Source organism: Durio zibethinus, chromosome 8 (assembly GCF_047325235.1).
Source record: "Durio zibethinus cultivar Kanyao isolate XHJ-2024 chromosome 8, ASM4732523v1, whole genome shotgun sequence".
In the NCBI taxonomy this organism is placed as follows: domain Eukaryota; kingdom Viridiplantae; phylum Streptophyta; class Magnoliopsida; order Malvales; family Malvaceae; genus Durio; species Durio zibethinus.
The window spans coordinates 28213537-28236689 of NC_143169.1; the positions used below are offsets into that span (position 1 = coordinate 28213537).

At 37.5% G+C, this 23153-nt stretch overlaps 1 protein-coding gene and 2 pseudogenes across 1 annotated transcript; 2 read left to right on the forward strand and 1 right to left on the reverse strand.

Moving 5' to 3' along the window:
- Positions 1–793: 793 nt before the first annotated feature.
- Positions 794–1297, reverse strand: LOC111289121 (uncharacterized). Its single transcript, XM_022880000.2, has one exon. The coding sequence runs from the start codon at positions 1295–1297 to the stop codon at positions 794–796; it is 504 nt and encodes a 167-aa protein (XP_022735735.2).
- Positions 1298–12673: 11376 nt separating this feature from the next.
- Positions 12674–12829, forward strand: LOC149517816 (5.8S ribosomal RNA; annotated as a pseudogene).
- Positions 12830–13057: 228 nt separating this feature from the next.
- On the forward strand, positions 13058–16402 carry LOC149517817 (25S ribosomal RNA; annotated as a pseudogene).
- The last annotated feature ends 6751 nt before the right edge of the window (positions 16403–23153 follow it).

Sequence of the window (23153 nt, forward strand, 5' to 3'; positions counted from 1 at the left end):
GCTGCCTCTACCGACTTTGTGAAGTAATCAATTACCACTAAAATGAATCGACGTCCATTTGAGGCTTTTAGTGTAATGGGCCCTATCACATCTATTCCCCACATAGAGAAAGGCCAAGGTGTTGACATAACATGCAAGGATGTTAAAGGAACTTGAATTTTGTTTGCATAAATTTGACATTTGTGGCATTTTCTAGCATACTCAATGCAATCTTTTTCCATTGTGAACCAATAATATCCTGCTCTTATTATTTGTTTAGTCATCATACGACAATTTGCATGAGTTTCACAAACACCTCCATGAATTTCTTTTAGTAACTTTTTAGCTTCAGTAGCATTCACACATCTTAATAGTGTTTGGTCTCGATTTCTTTTATATAAAATTTCTCCATCTAGTAAGAAGCTCATTGCCAACCTTCTTAACATTTTCTTATCATTCTTTGATATGTGCTCTAGGTATTATTGATATTTAACATATTGTAATATGTCAAAATACCATGGTTTTCCATCAACTCCTTCCTCAACATTTGACCAGTGAGTTGGTTTCTCTTGCAAGCTCAATTTGATGGGTTGGATTTTAACATTTTCATTTAATTTGAACATTGCTGCCAATGTAGCCAATGCATCGGCCATCTAATTCTCTTCTTGAGGTAAATGATGAAACCAAATATTCTTAAATTCTTTGATCAATTATGATATGTACTTTTGGTATAAAGTTAATTTTGAGTCTCTAGTTTTCCATTCCCCTCGCAATTGATATATGAGTAAGGTAGAGTCTCCATAAACTTTTAAAGCTAGGCCTTTCTTTCAAGAGCAGTTTGAAGACCTAGAACACATACTTCATATTCTACCACATTATTGGTGCAATCAAAATTTAGTTTCACAGTGATTGGGTAGTAATCTCTTTTTGGAGTTATGAAAACTACTTTAATACCATGCCCCAAAGCATTTGATGCACCATCAAAATGCATCTTCCATATATCTTCATTATGCTCTTCTTTATCTATGTGCAGTATAGACATTAAGTTTTCATATGGAAAATCAAATGTCACAAGCACATAATCTTCATGAGCACGTTCTATAAGAAATTCAGCAATAGCACTTCCTTTGATTGCCTTTTGGGACACATAAACAATGTCATATTCAAAAAGTAACACTTGCCATCTTGCTATTCTTCCTGACAATGAAGGTTTTTCAAAAAAGTACTTAATTGGGTCTAAGTTTGCAATGAGCCAAGTAATATGATACAACATGTATTGTCTAAGCCGACGAGCTATCCAAGCTAATGCACAACACATCTTTTCTAACGGTGAATACTTTGAATCATAATTAGTAAACTTTTTGCTCAGGTAATAAATGGCTTGTTCTTTCCTTCTTGTTTCATCATGTTGCCCCAAAACACATCCCATTGATTTTTCATGCACCGTTAAATACAGGATAAGAGGTTTTCCAGGGATAGGTGGCATCAATATTGGTGGGTTTGATAAGTATTCTTTAACTTTTTCAAACACCGTTTGACAATCTTCATCTTATTCTCATAACCCATATTTTTGAAGAATCTTAACTATGGGATCACATTTAGCTATAAGTTGGGAAATGAAATGAGCAATATAATTCAATCTCCCTAAAATCCCCTTACTTCTTTTTATATGCGTAAAGGTGGTATATCTTATATGGCACGCATCTTATCTGGATCCACCTCTATTCCTCTTTTACTAACAATAAATCCAAGTAATTTTCTTAAGGTTGCACCAAAAGTGCATTTAGCTAGATTGAGCTTGAACTGAAACTTTTTTAATCTCTTAAATAACTTTCTGAGATTAGTCACATGATGTTTTTCTTCACGTGATTTGGCAATCATGTCATCCACATACACCTCTATTTCTTTGTGCATCATATCATGGAATAGAGTTATCATGGCTCTTTGCTAAGTTGCCCCAGCAATTTTCAAATCCAAGGGCATGGCTTTATAGCAAAATGTTCCTTATACTATTACAAAAGTAGTCTTTTTCTTATCATCTTATGCCATTTTAATTTGATTATAGCTTGAAAATCCATTCATGAATGAAAATAGAGAATGCCTAGCAGTATTGTCCACTAGAGTGTCAATATGAGGCAATGGAAAATTATCCTTTGGACTTGCTCTATTCAAATCCTGATAATCAATACACATTCTCACTTTGCCATCTTTCTTGGGTACTGGGACAATATTCGCCACCCATTCAAGATTTTTGGCCACTTCTAAGAATCCTGCATCAAATTACTTTTTCACTTCTTCCTTTATTTTCAATAACATTTTAGGTTTCATCATTCTCAGCTTTTGTTTAATTGGTTTGCACTCAGGCTTCAATGGTAGTGTATGCACTACAATTTTAGTATCCAACCCTATCATAACTTGATATGACCAAGCAAACACATCTACATATTCATGTAGTAACTTTATCAGCTCTTGCATTATTGGTGATGACATTGAAGTACCAATCTTAACTTCCTTTTTAGTTTCTTCATCCCCAAATTAACAACTTCAGTGGCTTCTTAATGAGGCATGATTTGCTTATCTTCTTGTTCCACTAATCTTAATAATTTTGGGGATATTGCATGGTCTTCCACATTTTCTTTATCATGAGTTTGCCAATATAAACAGAAATTTCAAAATCAAATCCTGGAATATTGTCATGATAATCTTCATATTCATTATTTAGATAACTGAAAATAAGTGAAATGGACGAAATGTAGAAAGATGTATAATAATGGAAGGAATTGAAATGAAAGAGGCAAAAGAAATGGACAAATGTGCTACACTTGTCATTTATTCAGTTGAAAATGAGGAAACAAACACACATAAGACATTTATTTAGATTTGGTTCAACACAATACTTTGGAGAAAATTTAAAAACAACAGGTAGCTCATCAACATGCCAATTTTTTAATTTTGCACCATGAGGAGTAAGATAAACCCATGGACAGCCTGGATCTTCACTTTCTTTTTCTTTACCCATCATTTGTATTAAAAATTCAACGAAGATATTTTTCAACGATGGTGTAAACTCTTTCTCTATGGTTCTTGCTACATCTGGATAGATATAGTCAGCTGAAATGAAAGTCTCATAAAGGGGAAGAAAAGATAGGCCTTCAGTCTCTACTTCTTACCCCAAAAAATGAGCCAACCTTTTTCCTCTTTTTTCTCTTATGAATTTCATTCTTCCTTTTCGAGTTGGCTTGTACCCCAGCCCAAAAGGATCGTCCTTCTTAAGCATCATCCATGGTCATTGTATTCCCTACAAGTCAGCCCATACTTCTTGTCTTTTCCCTACCACTTCTTTAAGTGCCATTTTGGAAGCTTTGGATAGACATGGAATAGGCACTTTTGATCCTTCACCTATATCGATTGCATTAATGAATTCAAAGGATCTAAAAGAACATTCTGGAGCTTTCTCAGCTACTTCAATATATAACACGATAAAGGGTTTAGTCACCAATAAGTCTTCTTCACTAGCAACAATGACCACTTTTTCATCAATTATGAATTTTACTTTCTGATGCTGAGTGGAAAGAACAGCTCTTGCCATGTGAATCCATGGTCTTCCCAAAAGACAACATAGGAAGGAGTGATATTGATGACTTGAAAGACTATCAAAAGTACATGGTCCAATTTGGATTGGTAGCTCAATATCACCTATCACTTCATGACGAGTCCCATCAAAAGCCTTCACTATCATATGACTCATTTTCATGTAAGACATGTCAACTGGCAATCTAGATAGTGTAGTAATAGGCATGACATTTAATGAAGATCCATTATCAATTAGCATTTTTTCCAGTGTATGATCCTTGTATCTTGTCGAGATATATAAGGCCTTAGCATAACCTCTGCCACCAGGTGGAATTTCATCATCACTAAATGATATATAATTTCCCACTGTGATATTTCCCACTATGCGATCAAGTTTCTCCATAGATATATTATAAGCTATATAAGCCTCATTGAGTACTTTGAGCAAAGCCTTTCTATGAGGCTTAGAATTTAACAATAACGAGTGCATAGAAATCCAAGCTGGTAAGTGATTTAATTGCTCCACCACACTATATTCACTGTGCTTAATAAGCTTCAAAAACTCACAAGCCTCTTTTTTTGTAATCAAATTTTTATATTCTCGATCTAAGACTGGGGTTGGGTGAATCTCTTGATCGTTGGGTGATTTATCTTCTTTTTCTAAGCTCATTTCCCTTTCTTTTGCATTTTCTTTTTGTGCTCTCTCAAGTGCTTTTAGGGTATGGCACTGCCCACTTCGAGTTATGCCCATAACGCCAGTTATATTGGTTGTACTTGCATCACATGAGCCATATTGAAGAGAACCATTATCCAAACCTTGTGATATGATATTACAATCATATTTCTAAGGGACTGCCTTATCTGATTTGTATGGGAATGGGTTAGGGACCTCAATTATCACCTTTGGCATAGTTGTACAAACTAGTTTGTTAATTTCAGCACTCCATTTTTCATCATAAAAGATCGTGACAGGTTCAAAATTCATATGAACTAGCTTATTAACCTTAACACTTGGTTTTTCTTCATAGAAAATTGTAACAGGCTCAAAATTCAGTCGGTAAGGCCTATTTTTAGATGATTCTTCCATCATAACATTCACTGAACTTTCTTCATGTTCTTCATAAAATTCAACCAAGAAAGAATCCATCATTCTCTACAACTCCTATCGAAATGCTTTATAATCTTGAAGCGAATGACCAACCATACCCATATGGAATTCACAAGTGTGAGATGAATTATATGAGAAATTTCCATCATCTGAGTTTTTTAGGTATTGGATGAATCATATTTACTTTCATAAAGGGTAGCAAATATTTCATCTATAGGGTTCTGATCTCGCTTACCTTTCTTTTAATATTTTGAGTTGTCTCACTATTTAAAGCATTTACTGATCCTCCACCATGATTAGGTAACAGATTGGCCTCTATACTTGATTTGGCCTTAGTTATGAAATTTAAAATTTCATTATCAATCAAGCTTTGCACCCTACATTTGAAAGCAGTACAAATTTCTAGGGAGTGGCCCTGAATTATGTAATGATAGTTACAGAAAGCTTTAGAATCATACCATTTCGAATATGGAGGTTTCAAAGGCTCTATGGGCTGTCGAGCCACCAAGTGTTTTTGGAATAACTGAGGGAATAATTTTGTGTATGTCATAGGAATCAGGTCAAATCGTTGTTGCTCTTGATTATTTCAAGGTTCCTTTTGATTAAAATCTGTGGTATTCACCTGAGGGAAAGGTCGTGATAAAGGTGCTCAAGACCGAACATTGGCTTGGAAAGTAGGTGTCTGGGTTTGCATTGGTTAGTAATGGTTTGGGTCTTGGGAAATATTAGAAATGATTGGGTAAGAAGGTCGGTATACAAGATATGAATGGTATGGGATAAAAAGTCTTGGTTTTGGTTTTTTAGTGGTGATAGATTGCACTTTTGCTTTTTTTTTTCTTGGATGGTCCTCCTTTCTTTGATCTAGAAACATCACCTCCCTCAATCTTTTCATTTTTAATGGCAGTTTCTATTATCTCTCTCGTAATCACCGTATTAGCAAAGTTTTTCATGGCATGACCAATGAGCCTGTCATAATATGGTGCTCGAAGAGTATTGATGAATAGAATATTGTTTCTTTCTAGGTGAAAAAAGGTTGAACTTGAATGGCAATATCTCATCATCTCTGGGCATATTCTTGAAAATTTTCATTAACTTTCTTTTCCATGTTTTACGAGGAAAATCTATTTGGAGCCAAGTCTGTGACATGCTTGTATTGAGTAATAAATGTTTTGGCCAGATCTTTCAATGAATGAATACAACTCTTGTCTAATTGAATATACCATTTGGCAGCAGATCTAGTAAGACTATCCTAAACATAATGGATAAGCAACTTGTCATTGTTTGTATACCTAGTCATTTTTTGATAGAACATAGTGATATGTGCCTGAAGGCATTTGGTTCTATCATATTTTTCAAATTTTGGTACTTTAAACTTTGGTGGGATTACAAAATCTGAAACCAAACTGAGTTCAATAGCATCAATTGTACCAAAAATATTTACACCTTCAATAGCTCATAGCTTTCTTCCAAGAGATCTAACTTTTGCTGTACCTTTGTATTCTTAGATTGTTCGCGCATACCTTTCTTTAGTTTTTCCTGTTCTTTTGGGTCATCTAAATCTAAGGCCATAATGGGTTCAACATGACTTGCCCCAATATTTAAACCAACATGTCCTTGACAACATGGTTGAACCGTGAGAGAAGGTAAATTAAACTGAGCATGTGACTGCCTTTCAGGCTATGTCATTTATGGATGCATTTGATGAGAGGTTTGAGCATAGGGTGGAGTAAACCCTAGTGGATATAATAGATCTTCCCTATCACTGGTATTTTCTTAGGCTTGAAACTCTTTCTTAGTAGTTACTTTTTAAGCAACCCTTTTTCCTTTGGTCATTTTCCTCATCATGTCCATCATTGCAGCCATTTCTTTCCAAGTCTCTTCTTAAGTTCTAGTCATTTATTCTATCAATTCTTGTTGAGACCTAATCATTTGCTCCTGCATATCAAATTGAGCTTTTTCTATCCTTTTTATTCTAGATGCTTGCTCACTTTCTATGATTTTGACATGTGAGTGAGTGTTGTAACGATGACGAGTGGTTTGATATATGTTTTCTTAATGGCCTAACTATCCTTGCACCTGATTGAGTTAAAGGAAACTCTTTAAGGTTTGTTATTTTGAGGTTTCTTTCTTTTAGTCATGATACAACTTTTTTTAAAAGTGAAACACACATATGATGCATGAATGCATGAATGCAAATGATGTGCTTATTATACATCCAACATTTGCAAAAGATTTTAAGTCTAAACTTGAACCACCATATCATAACTTCACATTATCCTTACTAAATACTTTTTTCATTACAATATTAAAATTTTCAAAAGAAGCACCCTACATGCTTGTAGTGCTCATAAGCATTCTCTAGAAAATTGGTCAAGCATTGGCTATGCTATCCTAGGTAAACCTCTTCTTTCATTTGTTTAGCTTTTTGGGCCATGTCTCTTGCTTTGAAGCTGGCTTCTCTTATTTGTTCTACTAGACAAGTGGCTTGAAATTCTTTCAACTAATATTCTTCTTTCCAATATTGTGCTCTATGTTCAAATTGATCTTGTTCCTCTCTCAAAACTTGAATGGCTTCACATCGATAATGCATTTGCTATTTCAAGTCATCTATGAGACCTTGTAGTACCTTCTTTTCTTCCATAGATTGACTAAGCTCTTTTTCTTTAGATAATAAATTGGACTTAAGCTATTCTGCATTTTTTCTAGATTTTTCAAGCTCTGTAGTCATTGTGGCGATAGACTTATGCTAGCTTTGAAAGATCTTTTCTTATTCTCTTTTAAACCTTCGAAATTTTGCTTCATTGTTATCAATCTTGTCTTTCCACACATTAATCTCATGTTGAAGCCTCTTCTTTTCAGGCTTTCATATATTTTTTTTCTTCTTCAAATTTGTGCTTCATAATCTTCATATCCTCAGGAATCTTTTCACAATGGGTGTCTTTTTGGTGGCATGGTTTGTTTTCTTTAAGACCAACTTTGCTTGTGACCCGTTGACTTCTCCATATCAAATATTTAGATATGGCTTTGTCTGTATATCCCCCATGATCTACTCTCTGAGTTTGCTTCCACTCTTTGATAATCTCTTTTATCTTTCCCATAAATCCTGATTCCTCAAAAGAGAATTTCAATTCTTGAAGCCCATGAGTAATTGGGACAAATTGCTCTAACCCTAATTGCCGATGAACTAGTGCCAACGCATAGCTTATACCTCCCTACGGTGTTAAGAGTGGAACCCATGGCTTGTCACCACACTTGTATAACATGGCTTATCGTGGTATCCATGAAGCTCTCCATATAACCTGAGCACTAGTGAGATCTAGCAAAATCAATACCTACACTTTCTTGGTCTTTGATTCTGGCCACTCAGCATTGTAGCATTCTTCAATTGGCCTACTTTTATTATTATAAGTTGGATGAATTTACCTATAGGATGTTGAAGATGACTTTTTGCCCAAATGTAGAGTAACTGTACACACCTTATGAAGCGTTTTCCTCTTCTTTGGCAATGATTCAATGTTCTAAAGGTTTCTACCAGTATAAAAGGAACATGAATGATTTTATTGTCCACCTACTTGAGAAAGTCAATCACTGATACCTCAATGTGCCCCAGGACCTTTAGAAAAATGATCAAGCCATAAATTGCCAAAGTTATCATTCTTATGCCTCATTCATCCTTTAAGTGTTTGATAATGTAATCATGTAAGATTTCCCACGGGATGGAATTACTTTTCCCTTTTGTTTGGATATACGAGTTCACATTCTGAGTGGGGACCTCCATCATACAGGCAAGTTTCTTTCGAGATCCATGTTTTGGACTTTGCCAATAGATTTTGTCTGGAATGGGAAGATGCAACCATAATAATGTAGTAGACTCTTCAATCATCGGGGTCATATCTATTTCATTGAATATGAAACATCTGTATGCAAGATCCCAAAATTGAACTAAAGCTTTTATCAATTGATTTTTTGTAGGCACCTTAAGCAGTAAAGCAATGTGACCATATTTTTTGTCAAAAGCCTTTTTCCTAGAAGTTGTTACACAGTGCCAGATCTCGACCAACTCAGAAATGTCATTTTGTTAAAGTCCCAACTTGATTTCTTTAGGTAAAATTTCTTATTTAGATTGTTTCAAACAATTTCCCATTCTACTTTGGGCTTATAATGATAGAGTTATCACCACATTGGTCTGTTCACACACAGTGAGCTTTGAAGTTGAGAACATCATGATGGTGTTTTCAAATCAAGACTGAAAATCTTTTTATTGATATTGGCATATTGATAAGCACATCCCATATGCAAGTGTTTATGATGATGAATGATCATGAAACAAAAGGAGATCAAAACAAAATAGGGTCAGTAATCACATTAAAATAAATATTCCCTCATGTGTCCTAATTTACGGTATAGTAAAAAATGGTATGGCCCTATCTAAGGTTGGTTTCTTAAGGTTCACTATATGCATGGTTTGGTAATTAACATAGGCTAAAAAGGTTCCCAAATTAATCCTCACTGCCGTCTACTCTGGACTAGTAAGGCCCTCGATCCTTACCCATAACGGGTTGTCGACAGAAAGGGTTCAACTTGAGTGGAAGTATTTTGGTAGCCCAAGCGGAGGCATTATAACCTCATGAAAGTGTAGGTACTCTACTCCCTCCTAAAAAGGGATAGATTTGGGAGCTTAGGTGTAGAGCTCATGCATGAATGCAAATGTGCACGTGTGTGAGGGAATGTAACAAATAAAATTAACAATATAATTAGCAATAATATAAAATAATAACATATAAATACCAAATGAAACCAAAAAAAAATTTTAATATTCGGAGATAAGAAATTAAAATTAAATATTGAAAAGACCATAAAATCAAATTTCAGATGACTCATGTTTAATTTTTGGCTTGACTCTAATTTGTCCCTAGTGGAGTCGCCAAGCTGTCATAATGATTTTTCGTCCGAGGGGACTCAATCACTAGACTTGGTGAAAATTTTCAGAGCCGCCACCAATCTTTTTATAGAGTGTGATTGGCCACCCAAAATATCATCTTTTAGTAAAAAAATTTTAAAATTAATTAAAATTTACTAAAAGAAATTTAGGTCTGTGAAATCAGGGTTAGGTTCAGGAGTACGGTTATGAGCGAGGAAGGTATTAGCACCCTCACGTCACCCGTTCGAAGAACGATACCATCTAAATGAGTGTAATCCTATAATTTTGATAACGGGGTCTTTTTTATTTAAGTTTAATTTTCTAAAAATTATTTTAAAACATTTTTCTCTGTTTCAAAATTAACAATATTATTATTATTTCGTATTTTATAAATTCTCCAACGCTTTGGTGGAATTTATAGAAAATCACTATTTAGAAAATATTTCGAGAAAATTGACCATTCACAAAATTCTTGAAACTTCATCATAAGATATTTTAATTATTTATTTAAAAAGGATTTTAAGAACATCCTGACTCTTTGGTGAGTTCCCAAAATTTTGAACAAATTTTAAGATTATCTCGACTCTTCGGTAAAATCTAAATATTATGGTTATTTTAAAATTTTGTATTATTTTATTTTTTAATTATTTTTTATAAGAAGAAATTTAGATTATCCCGACTCATCGATGAAATCTAAATGTTAATCTCCTACTTGTATTGAAGAAAATCGAACTCTCTCAATTTTCTATATTTTTAAATATTCAAAATATCAATTATTATTAATTTCATTTTTTATTATTATTTTACATTGTTTAAATCAATCTTTATTTTAGTGAAATAAAATTTTGGATTATCCCAACTCTATGGTGAAATTTGAAAAATTATTTTTACTTGTAATAATTAAAGAAAACTAAACTTTTTTAGCTTTCTTAAAAAATTATATTTAAAAGATTCATTTAAACAATTTATTTTTTTATTTGTCAATTTTTATTTATTTTTTAGCAAAAGTTATTTTTTAAAATTATCCCAACACTTTGGTGAAATTTAAATAATATTTTTGCTTGTAATAAAATTCATTTCCTTTAAGTAGTTATTATTGTTAAATTTTTTATTTATATTTTTTTAGGTCTTTATTTTATTTCAATTTCAAATTTTATTCTATTTATTTATTTGTTTTTTAAAAAATTATTACCAGTAATAATATAAAATAACAATAATAAAAAAACATAAAAATCAACATAAAATATAAAAATCAAAATCAAAATGGAAAATAAAAAGAAAAAGAAAAACCTATGAAATGGGTCGGGTTGGTGTGTGGATCCTGCGTGGGTCGAATTTGGTCTAGACGTCCAAAACAAAGTCATTTTGAAGGGCCTATAAAAGGCCTACTTATGGTTTTTTTTTTATTTTCTCCTTTCCCCTTTCTCTCTCTACCCGGAGCTCCTCTCTCTAAAAAACCTAACCCCTATGTCAGCTACCGTGGAGCCCAGTTTTGGATCGATTGCTGCCATGCATCGATGGCTGGAAACTTCAATGACACTGAAAAATTCAAAGATCACCAGATTTTGGTGGCCAAGAAAATTCAACGGTCACCGAAAAATTCAAACTTTTCTAGATTTTTGTGTCAAAAAATTCAACAGTCGTCGTAAAATTCAAACTTTTTCAGTTTCTAGTGACCTAAAAAAATTTTCAAAACTTCCCAAAAATTCCTCCAATGATCCTTTTTGCTTTCTAAACACCTTTCCAAGCCCAGATTTTTTTAAAAAAAATCTACAGCCTCCTGCATTGAGAATTTCATTCTCAAAATTTTTTTTTGTTTGCTTTTGTTTTTTTTTTTATTGTGTATTCCCTTTTATTGTTCTTTTTTTTTTTTTTGTCCATTACTTGCAAAGATTAGCTTTATTTATAGAGCTTTTGAGATTCAAGATCCTAGATCTTTTAGGATCCTTTTATGGAAAATTTGGCTATCTATTCGGTGACTTTTGGTCATCGAATTTCATGCTACCATGTTAGGCAATGTCAAGAAGAAATTTGGACCACTCTAACAGCTTGATTTCGGCTACTAAAGTTGAAATCAAAGTCTTTTTTTTTTAACTTTTTTTTGACTTTTTTTCCTTTTGTTTTAAATAATAATAATAATAATAATAATAAACATAATTATATAATAATAAAAAAATAACAAAATTATATAATAATAAAAAAAAGAAGAACAAAATTGGTGCCTATAAGGATGATTAGGTGCATTCATATTTCATAGTCAGAGGTGAAATTCATGGATTTATGAAAGATTAACAATTGCAAAAGCATTTGCCAAGGATGTTTTCATTAATCAAGAATGAAAGTTGGGGCCTCAAAGACAATCAGATACCATCCTAGTCTCAACCATTAATGATGCCAACCAGGGATCAATGGATGTTACTTTTAGGACTCTGATGACACCTTATGAGAAATCAAAGTCTTTCAGTTTCGGGTGAGTATGGTCTCAAGGCTGAAACTTAAAGGAATTGATAAAAGGGCACCACCAAGAGTGGAGCTTATAGCTTAATTTGACTTAACACAAAGAAACTTACTAAGTCCAGACATAGTAAGGATTCATAGACTTAGAGCTCATTCTTGATTCTATGGGTGCTGGTGCATGGCTAATCTTAGTTGGTGGAGTGATTTGTCTGATTAATTTCATTAATGAATGAGAGCTCAGCCTCCGATGTCATAAGAAGTCCACTAAATCTTATCATTTAGAGGAAGGAGAAATCATAAAAAAGTTTTCATAAGTGAACTTATGAAAGGATCATTGTTAAAACCCACTTAACAAAGGACTCACAAATGTTTTAATGAAACACCGAGAGGGCAAGGATGCCTCCATGCCTTGAGCCTCATGCCTCTTCTGGCCTTAGATGTGCATGATGGTCACTTCATTCTAGCTCCCAAGCAAGTGAAACGATTGGTATCATCACCTAGGGCTAAATAACAAACCCCCAACACAAATCCCACTAAGAAACCATAATGAAAAAGAGTGTGTGTGCTGTCACAATCCCATTTGTAATGTATGCACGGGTGGCACCATGACTCATTTTGTCATGAAAAACCAAAATGAGTCTCGATAATGGATATCTTAACTCTCATATCGATGAAGAATGCAACGAAATATGATACTTGGTGTGAATTTTAGAATCCTATAAACCATTAATTCTTTGAATGTAAGTTGCACCTTTAGCCATTATGCCAAGGGCATGCTTGCTTGGCTATCATGCATCATCACCCTTTCTAACCTCTCACCCATCGGGCTCCTAGTAAGAGGGTAAAAGATGGCCTCCAGTGATCTCATCGATTATGGTTGGCCCAAAAATGAGTCCTTGGCAATCAAAGCCCTATGACCATCAGTGCTAAAGCTCCTAGTGTGAATCATCTCCAATGACATGCACTCATCCAACTAAACCTATTGGACCCTCCACATCACTCTGTCGATGCTCACATCATGACCTTAGGTTAGGTAGGATTACCTATTGAGTTTAAGCATATGAATAAGCAAAGGAAAAGAAACTTACCAGGATTCTCCTAGTAACAATGAGCGGACCAGGAAAAGCCCAGCTTGAGAATCGAGAACCCTTGGAGTCCAAATTTTTGTCTGGTGAAGCGTCCTCAGTGATAGACTAGGCCTAAGTCCCATAGAAAGGGGTGTTAGAGAGGGTGAAAGTCCTATTGTGCTTGGATCCTATCGCACCATGAGATTCTATCTACTAGTTAGTTGTTTGGGACTGTAACCCTAATCAGGTGGTAAATTTCATCCAAGGCTGAATACAAGTGAGAGACCAATAGTGAAGAAGTACCATAAGGGAAAGATGAAAAGGACTTTGAGAGAGTCAAAGAGTGCTTGAAATTATCGAAAGGGAAATGAATAGGGGACGATGATGTGCCCTAGTTAGATGTGGAATGGTGAGAGCCAATCCATTGATTGGCTTAGGGCATGGACTAACATGTGTCGTAGTGGCTGCCCAACCCTAAGCTTTCGATATGCCCATGGAGACATTGTCACTATGATCGTGGAATGCAACACACATCATCTCAACATGCCTCGACACTCATATGCTCCTGGCATCAGCCTGCGAGCTCCCTATCTAGCTTATCTTGAAACGTAGGCCAAGGAGTTTGACATGTGTGCAAGTTAACGTGCTAGATAACCTATAAGGTGTAAAGAAGTTGGTTGGTGGGATCCCTCATAGGTGCACCACTGACCAACTTTGATATTCTGAGAAAGGATCAAATGTGAGCTTACCTATTAAGGTGAACTATGCTTGAGTGGGGCTAAGCCAGGGGAAACTCTAGTGGAAGCCCACAATGATACTAATGTGTAAATCATTCATCTAACTTAGGTATAGGCGTGAAAGACTAATTGAACCATCTAGTAGCTAGTTCCCTCTAAAGTTTCCTTTAGGATAGATGGAGCCCTTAGCGAGTTCTATTGGGTAAAGCCATGGTTAGAGGCATTGGAGCACAATGCCCTCAACCTATTGTCAAACTTTAAATAAGTAGGATGATGTAGCTATTTCATTGACATGCTCCATGGAATTGAGACCTTCAAGTGGGCCATTTTTGGTAAGTAGAATTGGTGACATAGGATGAACTAAAAGTTGGGTTACAGTGCCTAATTGTATGCTAACCTAGAACCCTCAAAGGTGTTATCGATTAAGACAGTAAGACAGTGATCATGGAAGTCAAAATCCTCTAAGGTGTGTGTAATAACCCACCTATCAAATCAACTAGCCTCAAAAATAAATTGTGCTTAAGCACGTGACCTATACTAGATCATCAAGGCAAGGGCCAAGCCTTGATAAGTAAGAGTGTATGATGGTTGCTATAAAACTCAATGCACAAGCTTGTGTAAAGAGACTATCGGTGTAGATCTTGGTGGTAGTAGCAAATATTCAAATAAAAACTTTGAAGGCCAATGAAGGGAAAGGTTCCATGTGAACAACACTTGCACATAGGTTAGTCGATCCTTAGAGATGAGTCTAACATGAGCTTTGAAAGGAAATTGAGTTAAAATTCCTAAACTGGGACACAATGGCTAACAGCAACATTAGGGATTCCAAAGACATCGATGAGGGCCTTAGGAAGAGTTATCTTTTCTATTTAATAACCTACCCACCCTAGAAACAACTTAATCGGAGGTAGGTTCCATTTTCCAGAGAGCAATGCATGTCACATTATGTCCTATTTGCCCTAGCAGCCCTTGAAAATATGGAGGAGTGAGTGCTATTCATGCCCAGTTGTACTCATAATTGCATGGGTTTCCAAATTGAATAAGCTATAGTCAATGGAACAATATAGGTAAGGGAAGTCAACAAAATGGATCTCTAACCTTGGGAAAATGATTGGCTTTAAGGGTTGGGCATGGGGGTCCAAGTCTTGAACCTTTTTGCTACTAATGCACTACTCGAGCTACCCCCATGATGAGAGCAATTCGATGCATGTAGTCTAAGGGATGGACTAGGAATGGCTTCCTCAAGGTCCTTCCCCATGTGATGAATAGTCAACGCAAAACTAGTACAGACTAGGGGAATTTGACTGTTCAATTAAAACAAAGCATTGTGATGGTCCTTAGGGATATGCACTCAATGTCATTTTTGCCCAGCACTCTAAATGTCAAAGTGAAGAAATTCAACCAATCACGGGTAAACGATAGGAGTAATATGACTCTTTTGAGGTAGCCAAATGCCTCTACATCTAATTAGTGACACACATGAGTGGATTAATAAGACTCCCATTATCCTTATCGACTATTCAACAAAACCACAACCAAGGGAATGGGCTTAGCATAACCAGTAGGAAAGAAGACCTAATTGAGCTTGACTCTAGTCTAACTTTGTGAAATGACTTGAGAGGTGTAGGATAAGTGAGAACCCTTTGACGAAATTGAAATACCATTTCTTTTAATGTTATTTTACTTATTTCATGAATCAGAGGTGGGGCACAACTCTTTTCTTTTGGATGTAAGGCTTGTCTCGATTGATTAATCCAAGCAAAACACATTGTCAGGTAGGGAGGTTGTTGGGGCAGCACATCTATTAAAAGATAATGCAGGTGTCCTATGATAATCTCAATAAGAACAAGAATCTCATGTGGAACAAAAGGGAAAAGGCTCATTTCATTCTAATTTCTAGTACAAATATAAACCATGAAAGCATGGCCTATCTATCTTTTAGACCTCAAAATTTAAAGCTAAAGGCATTAGAAAAGTTTCCATAGGGATAATTAGCTTGTGGCAATGAAGTATTCATTAGCGACATTACTTTTTGATCTTTTGATGTCAGCTTTTCCCATCATTGTGAAGCAAAATTCTCTAAGTGTTGGATTGTTCACCCACCAATATGAAATGTGAGCCAGGTTTAGACCATTGTGAGATAGGTTAGTTTTACCCTATTGATAGCAATGTTGCAATAGTAATTCAATCTAGAATGAGAAGAACTATTGATTTGCACAATTGGTCGTCGTGCTTGGTTGAAAAGCTAAGGGTAAGAAGCTATTGTGTGCTAGATTATGATTGAATGTGACTAAGTCAAAATCTAGGCTAGAAGTGATGCATGTGCCCATTATCCAATTGCTGACCTACAACATGGATGCATGGCCCCCTAAGGGCATGTGTCATACGTGCAGCCTCTGCTGCGGACAAGCTACGTAGGCCTTATTGGAGCTTAATTCCTACTAAGCGATGAGTAGAATCCTTTGCAAATGACATAAATATGCAATTGGGTATTGTAAGTGGCAGAGTAGCCTTGCTGCCATGATCCATTAAGATTCAATCCTTTGTCATTTCGATTCATCCCTCCCCTCACACACCCATCAAAGTCCTCTCACTTCATTTTTTTATGCTGCATCCCTCTGGGGTTAGGGATGAATGATGTTTTCCATTGCAAATGATTCAGTCGAGTGATGAAATCCTTCATTCAAGCTTCCAAGTAAATAAAGGTCGAATGCCTTTGGTATTTGTTATAGGGATAGGCTTGCCCTTGGTGAGGGCACTTGCTTTAAACTCCATCAGCACACACTATTCTCTAGTATAGTTTCTTACCTTAAACAACATCGATAGTATCCAGCCCTTGGTTGGTGTGGGCTATCGCATCCAACACCATCAACAGATGCAAGCCAATTGTTGACTAGGGCACCATCAGCAGATGTTGGCCCTTTAGTATTGGATGTTGCCTAGGACACCATTACCAGATGCTAGCACTTGGCACAGGTACTTACCTCCACCACCATCTATATAAGTGGGCCTTTGGTATAGTTGTTACCTTGAACACCTCTTTGGCAGATGTTGAAACTTGGTGTGGCATGTGTACCATAACCCTCCCATCTAAAGCACTTGTTTGCCTCTCGATCCCTATTGGCACTAAATGATGCTCAGTGCATGTGTCATGAGCTTTGGTCTTAAGCTAAACTCTGTTCAACCTTGGATAGGGAATTGACTCCATTTGCTTCAATCAGCATACAAAATTCAAGTGCTTAGCATAATTCTAGCTCATCAAAGATTATGCTATAGTATTTGGCCTTCTAGAAGCCTATATATACTGCTCTTTTTATGACTATATTCAGGCATGCTCACACCTAGGTTTGGCCATGTGCTCACACCTTGGTTATCAGTGCTTGCACTTAGGTCTGACTGTGTGTTAGTCATCACTCACTAATGTCTGCACCTAGGCCTTGCTCAATCGTACTAAACCTGGACACCATGCCTAAGCTTCTAGAGTCTTGATCACTGCCCATACCACTATTCTGGGCTAGTTCCCCATGATCGAGGCCTCTAATAGGCTTTAAGGCCTGGTCCCCTTGGCTATCAGGCCTTGTCTCACTAGAGCTAGAATTACTCCTCATCATAGAGAGAACCCTTAGGCTAGTATCAGCTTATGGACTATGACACATGCACGTGCCTCGACCACCATCGAGACATGTTGGCCTTTGCACTCAACACATGCTTTGACCACTATCAACACATGTTGGCCATTTGTATAGGTAGTTTCCTCAAATACCATTGGCACATGTTGGGCCATGCATATGTGCGAGTATCCTGGCATCGGCCATGCACCATCCATACCATGACCAAGTAATAGGTGGGCTCCAGCACATCTTTATATTTTTGCCATGCCAATGCCATTTTAATGGTTTGCAAATTCATATAAGTGCTCACTAGTGCCTGCATATAAGCCTGGCTCAATTCTACTAAACATAAACACTGTGCTTAAGCCTTAGAGTCTTGATCACTGCCAATACCACTATTTTGGGCTAGTTCCCTATGGCCTAGGCCTCCAATAGGCCTCAAGGCTTGGTCCCCCTTGCTGTTGGACCTTATCCTACTATAACTATAATTGTACCTCATCTTGAAAAGAACAAACACATGCACATGCCTCGACCCCCATTGGGATATGTTAGACCTTGGTCTTGGTACATGCTTCAACCACCATCGACACATGTTAGGCCATGCACCATGTGTAAGTATCCTGGGCTTGAACCATGCACCATGTGCACCACGACTGAGCAGTAGGTGGATTTAGGCATATCTTATTTCTATAGAGCTAATGCCATTTTTATGGCTTGTAAAATCATGTAAGCTCTCTCCAATGCCTGTACCTGGGATTGTCTCAATTTTGCCAAACATGAACACCATGTCTTAGCCTTTAAAGTCTTGATCATTACCCATACCACTATTTTAGGCTAGTTCCCCATGACCTGGGCCTCTAGTAGGCCTCAAGAACAAGTTCTCATGGCTGTTGGACCCTATCTTGCTAGAACTAGAATTATCCCTCAACTCAGAGAGAACCTCTAGACTTAGACCAGCTTGCGGACCATTACACATGCACATGCCTCGACCACCATCGAGACATGTTTGGCCTTGGTTTTGGCACATACTTTGACCATCATTAGCACATACTGGCTTTTTGTGTGGGCAGTTCCTTTGAACACCATCCGCACATGCTGGGTCATGCTATCATGGGCTCAGGCCATGAACCATGGGAACCACAATTGAGCAGTAGGTGGGTTCAAGCAATTTGTACATTTTTCTAAGCATTTTCCATTTTTATGGCTTGTAAATTCATATAAGTGCTCACCAACACTCACACTTGGTCCTAGCTTAATTTTGGCAAACTTGAAAGCCATGCCTGAGCCTCTAGAGTCTTGATCACTACTCATACCACCATTCTAGGCTAGTTCCCTGTCACCTAGGCCTCTAGTACACCTCAAGGCTTAGTCCCCTTAGTTGTCAGACCTTATCCCACTAAAGCTAAAATTGCTCCTTGACTTAAAAAGAACCCCTAGGCTTGGGCTAGCTTGTAGATCATGGCACATGTGCATGCATCAACCACCATTACCACCCAAAGACCCTTAATGCATGTGTCATGGTCTGCAAGTTGGTCCAAGCCTAGAGGTTCTTTCCAAGTTGAGTAACAATACAAGTTTTAATGGGATAGAGTCTGATAGCTTAAGGGACCAGGCCATAAGGTGCATTGAAGGTTCAAGTCACATGGAACTAGCCTAGAACAATGGGGTAAGTACTGATTAAGACTTTAGAGGCTTAAGAAAGGGGATAAGGTTGGCAGGATTGAGCCAGGCCCAGGGACAGGCACTAGTGAACAATGGGTGGGCACTCAGTTAGACCCAAGTAGAAGCACAATGATCAAGGTGTGGGTGCATGGTTAGGCCCAAGTCTAGGCATGCATGAACACAGTCCTAGAAGGATTATATTTAGGGTATTCTAGAAGACCTGGTACTTAGCATGATTTTAGCAAGTCAAAGATCATGCAATAGCACCAAATCCACTAAAATCAAAGATTGTAATCTCTAGAGTTTAAGAATGTATTTTAGGCTCTGATTATAAGAGAGACTCAGCTATAAAGTGAGAGTCCCCCATCCTCATTACACAAACATTAGAACCATTGAGTAATAACATCCTTACTCTTACCTTAAACTTTTTGCTGTTCTTTTAGCCTTTTTTCAAACACTTGTTGTGCCTTTTTTTTTTATAATGTATTGGGCAACCAACTCCATAGTCTAGAGTGATCATGCGTTGTTTCTTGTGTTAGACTGATCTGGGATGTAAAAGAGTTCATTCCCTTATTATGGAGCTATGTGATCTTGGAGCTTGAGTCTTAACCTATGACAAGTTGTATCAAAGTCTAGTTTAGGGGAGCTAGGAGTAGGTAGCAAAACCAAATACCATGGGGTATCAAAGCCTAGATCAATCCAAAGGTGGTGACCAAAGCCTTAGTTCAAAGTGTGCAATAGATCCCTACTAATGACATGAGGAGCTAGAGTTGTCGTAAAAGCTAAAATTAGTGTGAAGAGCTAGAGTTGGCATTGCTGCAAGTTAGGGGACTTGCATGCGAGCATCCTAGTGTGGTGTGCAAGCATTGTGGTAAGTTGTGCAAGCATGTTTTGGGCTATAGCATGTTTAGGGAAAACCAGAAAAGAGGCTAAAAAGAGGTGCTTGAGGAGTGCCCACCTATAGACAAGTGAGGGAAAGCTTTAGAAAGATATGTGCCAACAAACACTCGATTAGCGAAGTGTGGGACACTATTTTACAAATAATAGATTGGTTTAGAGATGTTGAGGGACCTTTGAATAAGGTACTAGAGAAGCTCATGCAATGTAATGAGGCATTGGAGTCCATGGTGACAATCTTGTGAGAAGAGCTAGCTAGCTAGACTCAAGGTTGACCATGCTACATTACGAGCTACTGTGGTTGTTGATGCAAGCTTATGACCAAGAGTGGAGGTGCCTAAGCATTTCATTAATAGACTAATGCCATGGGTCAAGGTCAAGCTATAATGAAAAGGCGTTCAAGAGTTGAGTCGGGCTAGAGTTGCTATAAAATCATTGACTCAGGTTGAGTGCACCAAGTTTCCAAGGCAAAAGGAAAAATAAAAAAGTAGGGGAGACACTGATGGTAATTCCTTAAGAGAGGAAAAAGCTATGGGGAAACCTAGATTTAGCAAGATCGACAAACTATCAGCAAAGGCATGGGGCCCATGAGTTGCTATTTTTATGCCAATCCACATTAGGTTAGGGAGTGCCCAAAGCTTTCAACCATCAAACAGGAAGAAAGGTTGTCCAAAGGTAAAGTGGCAATGGTAAACAACCCTAGAAGGGGCCCAACGAGGAGCAACTGGGTGCTAGTTAAGAATGTTAAAGGATTGGGACCTACCAAAAAGATGATAAAAGGAAACCAATGGCAACAAAGTGCCACAGCATGAGTTCCACAGTACAACCAAATTTTTCACAAGAGAGAGTGCCACAAGTAACTCAGAAGAAGCATAAAAAATGCCAACAGCATGGGTTAAAGGGGCCAGTACCTTCACCTAGGCCTAGCTCAATTTTACCAGACTTGAACACTATCCCTGAGCCTTTAGAGTCTTGATCACTACCCATACCACTATTCTATGCTAGTTCCCTAAGACCTGAGCCTCTAATAGGCCTCGAGGCCTAGTCCCTCTAGTTGTTAGACCTAGTACCACTAAAACTGGAACTACTCCTTAACTCAAAAAGAACCATTGGGCCTAGACTAGCTTGTGGATGATGACATATGCACATGCCTCGACCACCATTAACATAAAATGACCCTCAGTGCTTGCATATGCCTTGACCACTATCAAGACTTGTTAGCCATTTGTCTTGGCACATGCTTCGATCAACATTGGCATAAGCTGGCCCTTGTATGGGTAGTTCCCTCAAACACTATTAGCACATACTGAGCTATGCACTATATACGAGTATCCTAGGCTTAAGCCATACACCATGCACACTATAATTGAGCAGTAGGTGGGTTTAGGACATCTTCATATTTCTGCCATGTCAATGCCATTTTTATGGCTTGTAAATTCATATAATGGTCCCTTAAGCTTTCATGTTAAGTTTCATGGCAAGATGATTTGTTTTCTATTTTTCATGATGTTTGGAATTTTTCACGGTTCAAGATTTTTTGAAACTTTTTAAAAAGTTTTGGCCTTAAATTTGGTACGTGATGCTTGTATTTTTGTTGGCATTCACAAAAAATTTAGCTGAAAAATCAAAATGTAGAAGATTTTATGGCCATTTGGAAAAAACATCCCCATTTCATACACTTGAATGGCTATTACCTATGAACCTATAAGAGCTCTTATGCTCTTTAAGGAGGTATGAGTTATTGAGTCTCTTTAGGGGATAGGGGACCAATATAAGGGCCAAGGACCAATACCCATCACACATCATGTGCACACACCCTTGGCTTTCCACCATCAATCATTAGAACCCTTAATGCCACCGATCAGGTTCTCCGATGATGCTCCAAAGATTGTGCCTTAGGCAAAAACACATGCTCGAGGCTAGCATGTGTATCGTGGCCTAGAATCAAACTTTAGCTAAGGCCATGACCATCAATGGCACATGTTGGCACATGGTGTGGGTATATGCCTCAACTATCATCAGCACAAGCTGGCCTTTGGTATGAGTACTTGCATCAACCACCATCGACACAAGCTGGCCTTTGGTATAGGCACTTACCTCGACCACCATTGTCACATGCTAGCGCTTGGTGTGAGCACATGCCAACCTTTGGTGCAAGCATATGCTTCTATTAGCATTGGCACAATCTAGACCTAGTGCGAGCACGTTCCTTAATTAGCATTAGCAGAAGATGGCCCTTAGTGTAGGTAGTTACCTCGAACACCATTGGAGCAAGTTGGCCCTTGCTACTGGCACTTGCCTCAAACACCATTAACACATGCTAGGCCTTGGTGAGAGCACATGCCTTGACCACCATCGGCACATACAGACCTTCGGTGTAGGATATGCCTATTTGGAAAAAGCACCCCCATTTTAGACCCCTTAATATTTACTACTAGTACATCTATAAAATCTCTCATGCTCTTTAGGTGTTCATGATGGGCCTATCATTATGTACATTTGCGACAACATCCCTAGAGTAAAATCTAGGCCATGCATGCCTTTTAGCCATGTTGTCCGATGATTGGTTGCTTTGGTGACCTGTAAGCATCCATGGCCATGACTGGTTGGCATGCATATGTAAAAAAAAGGCTTAGCTATGCCAAGCTAAAGCCATGCTTGTAGTTGATGCTACCCCAAACCCCAAACCAAGTCCTTGAATCAGGTAATGGCTCTTTGGGTTGGTGCATGCAGAAGCTAGGGTTACAAGCTTGGTCTAGCCTAGTCTATCGGGTATTTGGTAATATCATGGTCCTTTCTCATTGACCATAAAAATGCCTAGGCCTAATCGAGCCTGTGCATGCAGTTGATGCTGCCCAAGGCCTTAGGAACAAGTTTCTAAATCGACCAATGTCTTATTCGAATGGTGACAACAGAGTTTGTGTGTACAGTCCTGGCCAACCTAAGCATTGGGGGTGTCATGCCATTGTTGCCTATTAAATGGTAAGGGTAGTCTCATGGACATTGCTTATGTTTCTCCCATGCCAAGTAGTTGTGGCATGGCTTCATATGTTGTTTCATCTGTTTGCTCATCAAATTATTGATTGGGTAGGTTATAGACCAGTATGCGTAGATGCTACCACTTGTAGTAATAGGCATAGG